The 15,482-nt window shown below is 43.7% G+C and overlaps 1 protein-coding gene across 1 annotated transcript in view; it reads right to left on the bottom strand.

Annotated features, from left to right (window-relative positions):
• Positions 1-12,539, bottom strand: part of LOC311015268 (NLR family CARD domain-containing protein 3-like) — a 62,996-nt gene extending 50,457 nt beyond the window's left edge. The window contains exons 1-6 of the mRNA XM_084012395.1: positions 12,364-12,539; positions 11,677-11,733; positions 8,567-8,713; positions 4,647-4,713; positions 4,271-4,490; positions 213-2,016 (exon numbers count right to left, since the gene is read on the bottom strand). Coding sequence (XP_083868521.1) covers positions 213-2,016; positions 4,271-4,490; positions 4,647-4,713; positions 8,567-8,713; positions 11,677-11,733; positions 12,364-12,479 — 2,411 coding nt within the window. The 5' untranslated portion in view covers positions 12,480-12,539. The remainder of the gene's footprint in view (positions 1-212; positions 2,017-4,270; positions 4,491-4,646; positions 4,714-8,566; positions 8,714-11,676; positions 11,734-12,363) is intronic.
• Between the last annotated feature and the right edge of the window lie 2,943 nt (positions 12,540-15,482).

The following is a 15,482-nucleotide window of genomic DNA, read 5'->3' as shown; positions in this document are numbered from 1 at the left end:
TCAGGTTCTGATTATTGAAACAGTAAATCAGTACTCAGTACTTGAATAGTTTTTTCACTAAATACTTTTTTCCTCAAGTAACTATTTGGATGACTACTATTTATTATTTACTTTTTGCTGTTTGGAAAACCAATCAAATCATTCAGAATGCAGATAGAACCTTGTAATTCCATGGTGGTTCGTTGTATTTTGAATATAAAAACTATATTTACAGAGCTTTGCTGGAGGCTTGGACCACCGGCAGCAGCCTCAGAAGAGCCTCCTCTGAAGCAGAGTATTTCTTCAGGTCAAACACGTCCAGACGTTTTTCTGACGACAGTAAGATGAAGGCCAGAGCTGACCAAAGAGAAGGAGGCAGGTTCTTGTAGGAGAGACGTCCTGAAGTCATGGACTGTTGGATCTCCTCCACCAGAGAACGATTATTCAGTTCATTCAGACAGTGGAACAGGTTGATGCTTCTCTCTGGAGACAGATCCTCATCCAGTTTATTCTTGATGTACCTGACTGTTCCCTGATTGGTCTGTGAGCTACTTCCTGTTTGTGTCAGCAGACCTCGTAGGTGTTTCTGATTGGTCTTTAGTGACAGACCCAGAAGGAAGCGGAGGAACAGGTCCAGGTGTCCGTTTGGACTCTGTAAGGCCTTGTCCACAGCTCTCTGGTGCAGATGTGTTAGTTCAGGTTCGTCTCTGGTGACTTCAGACGCCCCGGAGGTTGTTGGTTCTTCTGCCATCAGATTGACACCAGACTTGATGAAGGTCAGATGGACATGAAGAGCAGCCAGAAACTCCTGAACACTCAGATGGACGAAGCAGAACACCTGGTCCTGGTACAGTCCTCTCTCCTCTCTGAAGACCTGTGTGAACACTCCTGAGTACACTGAGGCTGCTTTGATATCGATGCCACACTCTGTCAGGTCTGGTTCATAGAAGATCAGGTTTCCTTTTTGCAGCTGCTCAAAAGCCAGTTTTCCCAGAGACTCAATCATTTTCCCGGTCTCTGGACTCCAGTGTTGATCCGTCTCAGCTCCTCCATCATACTTGACGTTCTTCAGTTTGGACTGAACCACCAGGAAGTGGATGTACATGTCGGTCAGGGTCTTGGGCAGCTCCCCTCCCTCCCTGGTCTTCAACACGTCCTCCAGAACTGTAGCAGTGATCCAGCAGAAGACCGGGATGTGGCACATGATATGGAGGCTCCGTGAGGTCTTGATGTGGGCGATGATCCTGTTGGCCTGCTCCTCATCTCTGAACCTCTTCTTGAAGTACTCCTCCTTCTGTGGGTCAGTGAACCCTCTGACCTCTGTCACCATGTCAACACACCCAGGAGGGACCTGATTGGCTGCTGCAGGTCTTGTGGTTATCCAGAGGCGAGCAGAGGGAAGCAGTTTCCCCCTGATGAGGTTTGTCAGCAGCACTTGGACTGAGGTGGACTCTGTAACATCAGTCAGGATCTCGTTGTTGAGGAAGTCCAGAGGAAGTCGACACTCGTCCAGACCATCAAAGATGAACACAACCTGGAACCCTTCAAACCTGCAGATTCCTGCTTCTTTGGTTCCAGGGAAGAAGTGATGAAGGAGTTCCACCAAGCTGAACTTCTTCTCTTTCAGCAGGTTCAGCTCTCTGAAAGTGAATGGAAACGTGAACCGTATGTCCTGGTTGGCTTTGCCTTCAGCCCAGTCCAGAGTGAACTTCTGTGTTAACACTGTTTTCCCGATGCCAGCCACTCCCTTTGTCATCACTGTTCTGATTGGTTCATCCCTTCCAGGTGAGCCTTTAAAGATGTCTTCTTGTCTGATGGTTGTTTCTGGTCTGTCTGGTTTCCTGGATGCCGTTTCAATCTGTCTGACCTCATGTTGGTCATTGACCTCTGCAGTCCCTCCCTCTGTGACGTGGAGCTCCGTGTAGACCTGATTCAGGAGGGTTGGGTTTCCGGCTTTAGTGATGCCCTCAACCAAACACTGGAACTTCTTCTTGAGGTTAGACTTGAGTTTACGTTGGTACACTGGACCAGCGGTTCCTGGATAAACAACAAAGGAACCCAGTTAGTGGATCCTACAGACCCTTTTACAGTCTATGAACAAGCCATGTATTAGAGCCATGTATCCCTGTAGTCCTCAGTATGAGTGACTTATTTAATGATTAAATCAGAACTATTGGAGACAATATCAATCAGGTGCAACATAAAATAAATAAAAGACTTTTACAAGACAAACAGAACTGAAGGATATAACCCTTTGAAATGCAGCTGCAAAGCTCCACGAGTCAGTCACTACAACCAGTGGTGGCCTTAGGCATCTGGGGGCCCGTTTCAATACTATGTATGAGGCCCTATCCCATGAAACATTAATTACCCATATGTTTGCACCCATGCGTCTCTGATGCATTGAAACCTGAAAGGATGCAGCGGCCGCTACTTTCAAATTAAAAGCCCCCCGCTAAGAACCCAGTTCTAAACTCCGATAGGGTGCAATGTAACGCTCTTATTTTGAAGACACATTCGTTGTCTACATCGTTTCCTCCGCCGCAACAACTACACTTGCAGAAGGATGCCAGAGAATTCACAGAGACGCTGGAGAAGTTTGTGATATTTTCATCCTGGATTTTTGAGATGAAGGAATTAAACACCTGTCCCAAATAAATGCCTCGTCTGTGAAGTGATTGAAACAAATGATTATTTGGTATTTTACGGTATGATAACTCCCGGCCCGGGGAGAGAGACACGCATCACAGTGCTCAGCTGCAGACACAGCAGAGAGGTGACGAGACGCGACGCATCATGACTGACAGGCATCAAGGCCACTCAGCGTTACCTGACCGCCCCGCCCCCAGATACTTCATTCACAAAAACAGGGCCTGTGGAAATGCAGGGAGGAGTCTCATACATTCACTTGCTCACCTGTCTTGCCAAATGCATTGCTTTTCTTTTTGTTGTTGAACAGATTGCAAAGTGGCACTTTTATTGTCTCTATTTTTGAACTTGATACAAGTTATGACACAGCTGCACTTTTATTGTCTCTATTTTTGACCTTGCTGTTATTTCACGTTATTGCGTTAGAGTTTAGATCCAGCATGACTTCATCCAGCGTTACTTGATAATCCGGAGGCGCGGAGCGAGCGGGCGTCGGTCGGACAGTCTGATAACTGCACAGGTCCTTCACTCAACTAAATACAGAGAAATGTCCCACACAGTAACATTACAGAACCAAACAACAGTAACGTAGTAACTCTAACTGTCTTTGACAACTTATATGAGGAAAAAAAATACCACAGCTGTACGTGGAGAAGCGTCCGTCCTCCCGCCTGTCCTGCCGACTCTTCCTCACATTTCTGCCTGAAAAACAGCGTCTGTCACCGGCAAAAAACCTTAACTCACCGAGTGTTTGTGATGGAAATGTATTTTCACCACAAACACAAACGCCCCGCTGAGTTCAAATCGACGGTTGTGGTGATCTGTTTTAAATAAATGTATTTATTTATTTTATTTTAAATAAATCACTGCGACTGTCAGCCCTCCCGACTTCAGGGAACTTTCCCCCAGCCTCCTTCCCGAGTGACAGAGTCAGACAGCGACCTGATGCCCATTATGGAATTATGTAGGCTACTTTAGCGAGAAAAACCTAACTTTGTCACTTTCCAGGATGTTTGACGCCAACGTCATCATCATGACGTGTACCATCGCGCCTCATTAGGAGCCTCACTTTCTGTGGGAATCACAGGTGATCGGCGGAGATGCTTCGCTCTGTGTGAATCACCATCTGTGGAGAATTGCCGAACCAGCGCTCCTGAGATAATGCAGAGACGCTGTTTAAAAAGGGCTAGCCTACAGTTTCACCACAAGTTTCATTTATTCACTCTTTTTGTTTCTTTTGATCGGCCATCCCATCATGTTTGGGGGCCCCCCAGGCCGCCTATGACTACAACACATCACAATACAGCATCATAGAAAGAGACGGTAGGATGACGTGTTGAAAATAGTACCGTTGGGTTTTCTAAATATCCTGGTAGACCGTAACCTAACCATTTAGTTCCTACGAGCTGAAAGTCACCAGTTAACACGGTCACTGGGTGAAGTGAAACACCTGTTTCTCTGAAACGGTCGTGATCCTGTCTGAACTCTGTAGAACTTGAGTGTTGGAATATCGATTCTGACATCCGAACATTAACAAACATTGAAGTTGTGTGCAGCCTATTAAGAGTTTGGAAATATGAAGTTCTTCATATTGAATCCTTCTCTTCTTTCCACCATGTTAAATCTGTTAAAATCCTCTTACTGATCAGCACACAGTCAGCCAGCTCCTCCTGCTTCATTCTCCTCAGGAAGTGCACTGTGATCTTCTGAAACGCCTCTCTGCTCCTCCTCTGCTCTTCATCCTCACCGTCCAACAACTCCTCATCCTCACTCTCCAAGCATTCTGGGTAATCTGGACTCAGGACCTTCTGGATCTTCTTCAGCTCGTTCTTCACAAAAGTGCAGATGTTCTCCTCCAGCAGCTGGAACAGAAGGATAAACTGAACATGAACTCTAAAGAACCCAACATGGGATTCATGTGTGGGTCTGAGCAGCATGGAGACCACTAGAACCTGTTCAGCATTGAATCTGTAGTCCATGTGGTTAATAGTGAAAGGTGAGCTTGTACATGTACTCACCATAAATATGGAGTCCAGGTGTGTTTGATGCTGCCGGGTAAACGGAACCTCTGAGATCTGCTGAACTCTGTGGAGAAAACCAAGTTCAAAGGCAAGGCAAGGCAACTTTATTTGTATAGCACATTTCATACACAAGGCAGACTCAAAGTGCTTCACATCATACAACAAAATGAAGAAAAAAAAAAGAAGAATTAAAAGAAAATAAGGCAAATTTAAAAATGCATTACAGAAAGAAAGGAGAATAAAAACATATTTGCAATAATTAAAAACAGATTTTTAATTAAAAGATTTAGCAGAAAGCTATGGTGAACATAACAGTTTTCAGTCTAGTTTTAAAAGTGGTCAGAGTTGGGGCAAGTCTTACATCTTCAGGAAGTTTATTCCAGCCATTTGTTGCATAGTGACTAAATGATGCTCTCCCGTGATTGTTGTTTACTCTGGGAATCACTAACAGATTGGTCTCAGAAGATCTTAGTGGTCTAGAAGTCTTATGTAGTGGGAGCATATCAGTGATATACTTCGGTCCTAGACCATGTAGTGATTTATATGTGAGCAGGAGGATTTTGAAATCAATCCTCTGACATACAGGGAGCCAATGTAAGGATTTAAGAATTGGTGTAATGTGCTCACATTTTTTGGTCTTTGTAAGAACTCTAGCAGCAGCGTTCTGAACAAGCTGTAGCTGCCTGACAGTTTTTTTTTGGGAGACCTGCAAGGAGACCATTACAGTAGTCTAGCCTACTAGTAATAAAGGCATGTACAAGTTTTTCTAAGTCTTGAGCTGACATGAGCCCTCTAAGTCTTGCTACATTTTTGAGGTGATAGTAGGCTGATTTTGTTACTGATTTAACGTGACTGTCGAAATGTAAATCAGAATCCATAATAACCCCAAGATTTCTGGCTTTGTTTGAGGTTTTCAGGGACAGAGAGTGAAGGTGTTGAATTACTTTAAACCTTTCTTTTTTAGCACCAAAAACAATTATCTCAGTTTTATCCTCATTTAGTTGTAGGAAGTTTTGGCACATCCAGTCTTTGACTTGCTCAATGCACTGGCACAGAAGATCTATGGGGCGATAGTCGTTTGGTGATAGTGCTACATAGATTTGGGTGTCATCGGCATAGCAATGGTGGTCAATGTTATTATTTTGCATGATTTGTCCTAGTGGGAGCATGTAGATGTTGAATAAAGTTGGCCCCAAGATTGAACCTTGGGGGACTCCACACGTTACATTGGTAGGTTCTGATACAAAGTCGCCAATGGAAACAAAATAGTTCCTATCTTGTAGATATGACTTGAACCAGTTTAAGACTGTGTCTGAGAGCCCCACCCAGTTTTCCAACCTGTTCAAAAGTATTGAGTGGTCGACAGTGTCAAATGCAGCACTGAGGTCTAATAGCATTAATATTGAAGTTTTGCCAGAGTCTGTGTTAAGACAGATGTCATTTACAACTTTAATAAGGGCCGTCTCGGTGCTATGAAAAGGTCGAAATCCTGACTGGAAGTTGTTGTGGCAGCCAGTTGAAGCCAGGAAGTGATTTAGTTGTTGGAGGACAACTTTCTCAATTATTTTACTTATGAAGGGTAGATTTGAAATTGGTCTGTAGTTGTTGATAATAGAGGCATCTAGGCTCCGCTTTTTTAGAAGAGGTTTAATGACTGCAGTTTTGAAGGCCTTTGGGAATTTGCCTGATTGAATGGAGTTATTAACTATTTGCAATACGTCTATTGATAGGCAGTCAAAAACATTCTTAAAAAAGTTGGTAGGTAAAGCATCAAGGCAGCAGGTGGATGATTTTAGATTTGTCACCGTTTCCACTAGAGTTTTAGAGTCTATGGCATTAAAGCTTGCCATCATTGCTGTGTTACTTTTGCCTGAACAGGGTGGTGATCCAACTTTTTTGTTTGAGATATTGATGGCGCGTCTGATGCCTTCAATTTTATTAGTATAAAAGAATGCAAACTCATTGCATTTCTGCGGGGAATGGAGTTTAGCTGGTATTTGTGTTGGGGGGTTGGTCAGTCTGTCAACAGTTGCAAATGGGGTTTTCGCCTTATTAGTGTTTATGATATTGGAGAAGAATGTTTCTCTGGCACTTTTTAAGACTAAATTGTAGGCCCGGAGGCTCTCTTTATAGATGTCATGGTGAATATGAAGTTTAGTACTCCGCCAGATTCGTTCAGCCTTCCTGCACTCTCTTCTCTGGGCTGTCACAACAGCAGCTTTTCTCCAGGGTGCCTTTTGCTTACCAGAAATTGTTTTAACCGTAGCAGGTGCAATGACATCTATGACATTCAGAATTTTGGAATTAAAGATGTTTACAAGATCATCAGCATGACATGGGTTTAGAGGTGGTAACGAGGAGATGGCATTTTTAAAGAGTACATTGGCATGTTCATTGATGTTCCGCTTTTTGACCTTATTTGATTCTGTTTGTGTGTCAGGAATGAAAGAAATATTAAAGAAAACACAGAAGTGATCAGACAATGAAGGATCAGTCACAAAAACATCAGAAACATGGAGACCTTTTGTGATAATCAGGTCCAGGGTGTGTCCCTTACAATGAGTAGACTCTTTCACATGTTGAGAAAGGTCAAATGTGTCTAGAATATTAAAAAGTTATTTTGCACCCTTGTCATTCAAATCATCAATATGAAAATTAAAGTCAGCGGTTATAACTAGGCAGTCGAAATCAGTGGAGATGCTAGACAATAATTCAGTAAAATCATCGAAAAAATGTGATGAATATTTAGGTGGCCTGTAAATAATTAACAGGAGAACTCTGGGAGAGCATTTCAACACAGCACAAAGGTATTCGAATGATGGAAAAACACCAAGGGACATCTGTTTCCCCTGAAATGTATTTTTAAATATAGCAGCAACCCCTCCACCTCTTTTCCCAGATCTACAAACATCAATAAAATTATAGTTGGGGGGTGCTAAAGAGTAGAGTCACTAAAGCACAGACTGGAGATCAGAAGTGGACGTTGTCATGGCGACGTCACCCGTTGGATTGTGGACTACAGTTTTGAAGCCTCGGGTTCTGATGAACACAAGCGGAAGAGCGGCACCCTGAGCAGCAACCTTACTGGATCTGGATCCATGTGGATTCTGGTGTGAAGCTGCTAACAAAGTTAGCTTCATAATTAAAGGTCAACTTTACAGCTACGTGTTAAAGTCATCTTAGTAGCTAACCGTTGGCTTCTCAAACCTGCAGGAAACCTCATTCAGGTCTTGGTCCAGATGGTGTAGCTGGTGAACTGTACTTGATATGGCTGCTGTTGGTCCTTGTGTGAGTCCTTCTAACACAGACTTTACATTTTGGTTGCTAACTCTCCACTGGGCATCGGACGGTTCTGGCCTCCACGTAGTCCATTACCTCCTGGTAATAGACACGTCCTCGGGCATTATCAGTTACCTTAACACCTAAAATAAGAGTTTGCTGGATATAAAGTGTCTTACTTTACTACTCTACGACCTCCCTTGAGTGAGAGGAAGACGGTGCTCGAGTTTGGTGTCTGTTGGTTTGGAGTCTTTTTGTTCTTAGCTTAGCTTAGCTTGGCCTCCCCACTACTCTTCTTTGTCATTAGCCTTCGTGTTAGCCAAGTTAGCTTCTCTCTAACTCTTAAGGTTTCTCGGCGTCTATGAGTCTTTTCTTTCAGAAGGTTTTCTCCTCACTGTCTCTTTAAGGTTTGATTGTATATTTATTATTTTGTAGTTTAATCCCAGTTAAAAACCATTTAATTGGTCCTTTCTGTGAGAGTTTCAGTGAAACACGACACTGTCACTCTCTCACATCATCGTGGCTCAGAAGACCTGATGGGTTGCAGGATTAAGGGGTGGTGGACTCTGAGTTACTGTTTAAGGGGGCAGGTCTAGACCTGATTCATCCTCTAAGGAGAGTCCAGGTTCAGTTCTTACCTTCCATCAGCAGTTTGTTCAGCTTTAAATGTAATAGGGCGATACATAGACGAGTCACTCTTCATGGACACACAGCTGGGTCCAGGTCCAGGTCCAGGTCCAGGTCCAGGTCCAGGTCCCGGGGAGTCTGGTCTCTGCTGCTGCATCCTGATACAATAAATACACTTTAAGATTCTCACTAGTTAAGCTTCATTAATCAGTTTGCTTTGATGATATTGATGAGTCATGTTCTGAGAGTTGATGCTAGTGTCAGGATCAATACTTTGAATGGATCTGGGTCACATGAGACCACGTGGACATGTGAACACTCGTCTTAGTGCTACACTCACACTAGGAGCAGTGGACAACGTTTCCGTTGCATTAGAACTGTATGGGGTGACAATGATGGGAAAACGGAGTTATGACTCTTAAAAAACTTTACATTTTGGTTGCTTACTCTCCACTGGGCATCGGACGGTTCTGGCCTCCACGTAGTCCATTCCCTCCTGGTAATAGACACGTCCTCGGGCATTATCAGTTACCTTAACACCTAAAATAAGAGTTTGCTGGATATAAAGTGTCTTACTTTACTACTCTACAACCTCCCTTGAGTGAGAGGAAGACGGTGCTCGAGTTTGGTGTCTGTTGGTTTGGAGTCTTTTTGTTCTTAGCTTAGCTTAGCTTAGCCTCCCCACTACTCTTCTTTGTCATTAGCCTTCATGCTAGCCAAGTTAGCTTCTCTCTAACTCTTAAGGTTTCTCGGCGTCTATGAGTCTTTTCTTTCAGAAGGTTTTCTCCTCACTGTCTCTTTAAGGTTTGATTGTATATTTATTATTTTGTAGTTTAATCCCAGTTAAAAACCATTTAATTGGTCCTTTCTGTGAGAGTTTCAGTGAAACACGACAAGTGGCTCAGAAGACCTGACGGGTTGCAGGATTCAGGGCTGGTGGACTCTGAGTTACTGTTTAAGGGGGCTGGTCTAGACCTGATTCATCCTCTAAGGAGAGTCCAGGTTCAGTTCTTACCTTCCATCAGCAGCTTGTTCAGCTTTAAATGTAATAGGGCGATACATAGACGAGTCACTCTTCATGGACACACAGCTGGGTCCAGGTCCAGGTCCAGGTCCAGGTGAGTCTGGTCTCTGCTGCTGCATCCTGATACAATATATACACTTTAAGATTCTCACTAGTTAAGCTTCATTAATCAGTTTGCTTTGATGATATTGATGAGTCATGTTCTGAGAGTTGATGCTAGTGTCAGGATCAATACTTTGAATGGATCTGGGTCACATGAGACCACGTGGACATGTGAACACTCGTCTTAGTGCTACACTCACACTAGGAGCAGTGGACAACGTTTCCGTTGCATTAGAACTGTATGGGGTGACAATGATGGGAAAACGGAGTTATGACTCTTAAAAAACTTTACATTTTGGTTGCTTACTCTCCACTGGGCATCGGACGGTTCTGGCCTCCACGTAGTCCATTCCCTCCTGGTAATAGACACGTCCTCGGGCATTATCAGTTACCTTAACACCTAAAATAAGAGTTTGCTGGATATAAAGTGTCTTACTTTACTACTCTACAACCTCCCTTGAGTGAGAGGAAGACGGTGCTCGAGTTTGGTGTCTGTTGGTTTGGAGTCTTTTTGTTCTTAGCTTAGCTTAGCTTAGCCTCCCCACTACTCTTCTTTGTCATTAGCCTTCATGCTAGCCAAGTTAGCTTCTCTCTAACTCTTAAGGTTTCTCGGCGTCTATGAGTCTTTTCTTTCAGAAGGTTTTCTCCTCACTGTCTCTTTAAGGTTTGATTGTATATTTATTATTTTGTAGTTTAATCCCAGTTAAAAACCATTTAATTGGTCCTTTCTGTGAGAGTTTCAGTGAAACACGACAAGTGGCTCAGAAGACCTGACGGGTTGCAGGATTCAGGGCTGGTGGACTCTGAGTTACTGTTTAAGGGGGCTGGTCTAGACCTGATTCATCCTCTAAGGAGAGTCCAGGTTCAGTTCTTACCTTCCATCAGCAGCTTGTTCAGCTTTAAATGTAATAGGGCGATACATAGACGAGTCACTCTTCATGGACACACAGCTGGGTCCAGGTCCAGGTCCAGGTCCAGGTCCAGGTCCAGGTGAGTCTGGTCTCTGCTGCTGCATCCTGATACAATATATACACTTTAAGATTCTCACTAGTTAAGCTTCATTAATCAGTTTGCTTTGATTATATTGATGAGTCATGTTCTGAGAGTTGATGCTAGTGTCAGGATCAATACTTTGAATGGATCTGGGTCACATGAGACCACGTGGACATGTGAACACTCGTCTTAGTGCTACACTCACACTAGGAGCAGTGGACAATGTTTCCGTTGCATTAGAACTGTATGGGGTGACAATGATGGGAAAACGGAGTTATGACTCTTAAAAAACTTTACATTTTGGTTGCTAACTCTCCACTGGGCATCGGACGGTTCTGGCCTCCACATAGTCCATTCCCTCCTGGTAATAGACACGTCCTCGGGCATTATCAGTTAGCTTAACACCTAAAATAAGAGTTTGCTGGATATAAAGTGTCTTACTTTACTACTCTACAACCTCCCTTGAGTGTAACTGTACTTGATATGGCTGCTGTTGGTCCTTGTGTGAGTCTTTCTAACACAGACTTGACAGATTGTCTCTCTGGTTGCTGCTTGCTTGCCTTGAACTGTCTGTTAATGGATGATTAAAGTTAAAAAAATATCAAAGTTCCAACGTTGACTTTGCTTCCCATGAAAACCTGAACCCTGGCCTGATCCAGGACCTGATACGTGTCTGTTTCTCCCTTCGTACCTGTTCCTGGACTTTGACCGGTTACCTGTTCCTGATTCCTCTGGATTTCTTTACCTGTTTAGACCAAACCGGTCTCCCAATGCATCAGGTACCCAGTTTGGTCAGACCCACATGGAGTCTGATGCTGATGCACCAGGTTTTCAAGTAGCTCCGATGTAAACCCAGCTTAGTTTAGCTGAGCTTAGTGTAGATCCACTTCTTTGGCATTAGCTGTGACGTTAGCCAAGTTAGCTTCTCTCTGACTCTTAACTTTTCTCTGGCTGGTCTAGACCTGATTTATCCTCCAAGGAGAGTCCAGGTTCAGTTCTTACCTTCCATCAGCAGCTTGTTCAGCCATAGACCGTTCACTGGGTGAATGGAGGAGTTTTCTGTGTGAAAGATAGAGAGAGGAAAGAGCAAAAGGAGGAGAGTATTAATCAAAGTGAGGGAGAGGAAAGGAAAAAAGACAGAAAATAATAATAATAATAATAAATATATAAGGAGAGGGTTATCTCTGGTCAGGCTCTGTGGACAAAGAGGCATTGGCGTGGCTATGGGGCAGTCAGAACCGGTCAGGACAGCTGGATCCGGGAAGAACTTTCTGGATTTATTTATTATTTAAATGTAGGTTTTAACTTGATGATACAAGTTTAAATCTGTCTCCCGTCTCCTCCTCCTTGCTGCCTTGTCCTCACCTCCTTTGGGCCGCCACCAGACCCAGCAGGAGGTGGCTGGCCTGTTGAGGCTCAGATCCCCTTTAGAACAGACCCTCCTCTACGTGAGGTTGTCATGAAGTCTGGGATTAACGATTCTGGGATGTCGTGCATGGAGCGGGTTTGTAGGTCCACTTTCTTTCATCAGTTTATTTTCTTTAGTAACAATATGCATTTGTATTAACAGGTCTGGTTTTTGCAGTGTTACAATGCTGTTTTGGGGAAATTCCAGGCTATTGCATGTCTTTAACTTCCTCGTGATGTTAGAAGATCCAGTTTGTTGTTTATGCTGTCAAGCAGACTGACCTTAATTTCTGTGGTGTGTCGGTCGTCTGTGTCTGTTGCCGAGTCTTTCTTTTTCCTTTTGGCTGGGGTGTTTTCTGGGTCAATGCCGTTTTGCAGGTAGACTGGACACTCTTCATGGACACACAGCTGGGTCCAGGTCCAGGTCCAGGTCCAGGTGAGTCTGGTCTCTGCTGCTGCATCCTGATACAATAAATACACTTCAAGATTCTCACTAGTTAAGCTTCATTAATCAGTATGCTTTGATTATATTGATGAGTCATGTTCTGAGAGTTGATGCTAGTGTCAGGATCAATACTTTGAATGGATCTGGGTCACATGAGACCACGTGGACATGTGAACACTCGTCTTAGTGCTACACTCACACTAGGAGCAGTGGACAACGTTTCCGTTGCATTAGAACTGTATGGGGTGACAATGATGGGAAAACGGAGTTATGACTCTTAAAAACTTTACATTTTGGTTGCTAACTCTCCACTGGGCATCGGACGGTTCTGGCCTCCACGTAGTCCATTACCTCCTGATAATAGACACGTCCTCGGGCATTATCAGTTACCTTAACACCTAAAATAAGAGTTTGCTGGATATAAAGTGTCTTACTTTACTACTCTACAACCTCCCTTGAGTGAGAGGAAGACGGTGCTCGAGTTTGGTGTCTGTTGGTTTGGAGTCTTTTTGTTCTTAGCTTAGCTTAGCTTAGCCTCCCCACTACTCTTCTTTGTCATTAGCCTTCGTGTTAGCCAAGTTAGCCTCTCTCTAACTCTTAAGGTTTCTCGGCGTCTATGAGTCTTTTCTTTCAGAAGGTTTTCTCCTCACTGTCTCTTTAAGGTTTGATTGTATATTTATTATTTTGTAGTTTAATCCCAGTTAAAAAACATTTAATTGGTCCTTTCTGTGAGAGTTTCAGTGAAACACGACACTGTCACTCTCTCACATCATCGTGGCTCAGAAGACCTGACGGGTTGCAGGATTCAGGGCTGGTGGACTCTGAGTGACTGTTTAAGGGGGCTGGTCTAGACCTGATTCATCCTCTAAGGAGAGTTCAGGTTCAGTTCTTACCTTCCATCAGCAGCTTGTTCAGCTTTAAAACGAAGAGGAGGGTGACCCATAGACCAGTCACTCTTCATGGACACACAGCTGGGTGCAGGTCCAGGTCCAGGTCCAGGTCCAGGGTTGTCTGGTCTCTGCTCCTGCATCCTGATACAATACATTTAGATTTCAGATTCTCACTAGTTAAGCTTCATGAATCCGATAGAGAGAGCGAGAGAACAGAACATTGTCTACCAGCATGAGACCAAGGAGTTAACTGGGCTAGTTGGCAGGCTAATGTTGCTAGCTATAGAGCTAGCTGAGTATGTGCTAGTTATCTAGACAATCAGTGTTTAGACCGGGACCGACTGTATTTGCCATGAAGCCCTGTCTGACATCTGCAGGTAGTTTCTCCTTCCTGGTTTGATTCAGGAAGTCCCTGAATGCACCTTTCCCCGTTTAGAGAGCTTCCATGACTGTCCCAGATGACCCAAAGCATGCTGTCCCACATTAGCATCAGATTTGAGAAAGTGGGACGACTAGAGACCAAAAAACCAAAACACATTCCAACAACTCGATGCATATTTTGTTGCTTGAATGAATCACAAATATGATTTGATGATTATTTATGACTGATTTATATCCTCAACATTCATTTAGTAAGAATCCTATACGTCACTGACAGCTTCTGATTGACATTAGCCCTGCCCCTTTTCTGTGACCCCGCCCCCTTGAAGCTGCGTCATTTCAGTCTAAACCTAGCAACCGTCCTGATGACTAGATTTAGTTGGAACAGGAAATAAAGGGACTGGAGATCAGGCGTGTCCCACATGAGCACAGTTTTCTAGATGTGAGTCAAAAGCACAAACGGCTGGTGAACTCGATAACTTCACAGCTATGCAGCCGACGGAGTAAACAAGCAAACAAGAACCAGGACAAGAAGAGCTCGTCTTCCTTCCTAAATCACATTTCACATTTAACAACTCATATTTGTACTTTCTACTCATCACATTTTCAAAACAGGCTTGTTACTTTAGTTTTAATACATTTGAGGGGAATCAACGATTATTTATTTTCTTATTAATTTGACGAGAGTTTCAGTTGGTCTTGTCAACAAACAGCCAGTAGAATTGTCCTTCATAGTGATACTTTTTACTTCCGGATGTCAGAGCCAGTACTTTTACACTTTGACTTGAGTAAAGAAGTAGAACCAGTACTTCTACTTGAGTACAGGACGTGTGTACTTCATGGTATCTCCACACATCCAGCCAGCGTTACACAAGAACAGGTCTCCGGCAAACCAGCACCAACGTGATCCGCATCACGGAGCCACAAGCAGCCCACATATCAGTCATCACAAGTTCCCATCGGCTGTCGTCAGCTTACCTCAGGCCGCCGTCGACAGGTGATCACAGACAGCAAGGGCTTCAGTCTTCACATGAATATATGAGGCTGGTTCCAGATGAGCCGCGCCTCGTTGGGGAAGTAGATGTGATCAACAGGAGGCGGAGAGAAACGCTGCAGTCTAACCACACAAACAGCTACTACCTGTTCTATGGGACGGGGACCTGTAGCCTACTTGTGCTACAGGTGAGAAGTTTCCTTTTCGTTTTCTCCCATCCACGTACTGTTTTAATTTGCCCAGCAGAGGTCGCTGTTCTCCCTCCTGTATATCTTGTCATGGTTTTGAGGAGATTTGTTGTTACGTTGAAATGTTTTCCTGCCCATTTAAATAGCTCTGTCACATCCTGTGATATTAAAATGATGTGTTTATGTGTTTGATGTATTTTGGGGTAACACACTGCCGGCTTGTATGGTGAGGGAACAGAGGTACAGAGAAAGAAGGAACGGCAAAGAATGTGTGTTCATGTCTTCTGCAGAAAATCAATGTGGGAAAACAAGTTGAGTGGATGATTGTGAAACAGGAGCCAGTACTATTTCAGACCATGGTCCCATTTCTATGTCAGTCCAGTTGAACAGGAAGAGGAAGTCCACTCTCTGGAGACTGAACTCAAACATTCTCAATAACCAAGTTATTAAAGATACCTTGAAAAGTGAAATTAAAATGGATTTGGAAAATAATGATGATGAAG

This window comes from Eutrigla gurnardus (assembly GCF_963514095.1).
Source record: "Eutrigla gurnardus genome assembly, chromosome: 1".
In the NCBI taxonomy this organism is placed as follows: Eukaryota; Metazoa; Chordata; class Actinopteri; order Perciformes; family Triglidae; genus Eutrigla; species Eutrigla gurnardus.
Note: the sequence above shows the minus strand (reverse complement) of the source record. Positions and strands in the feature narration are given on the sequence as shown.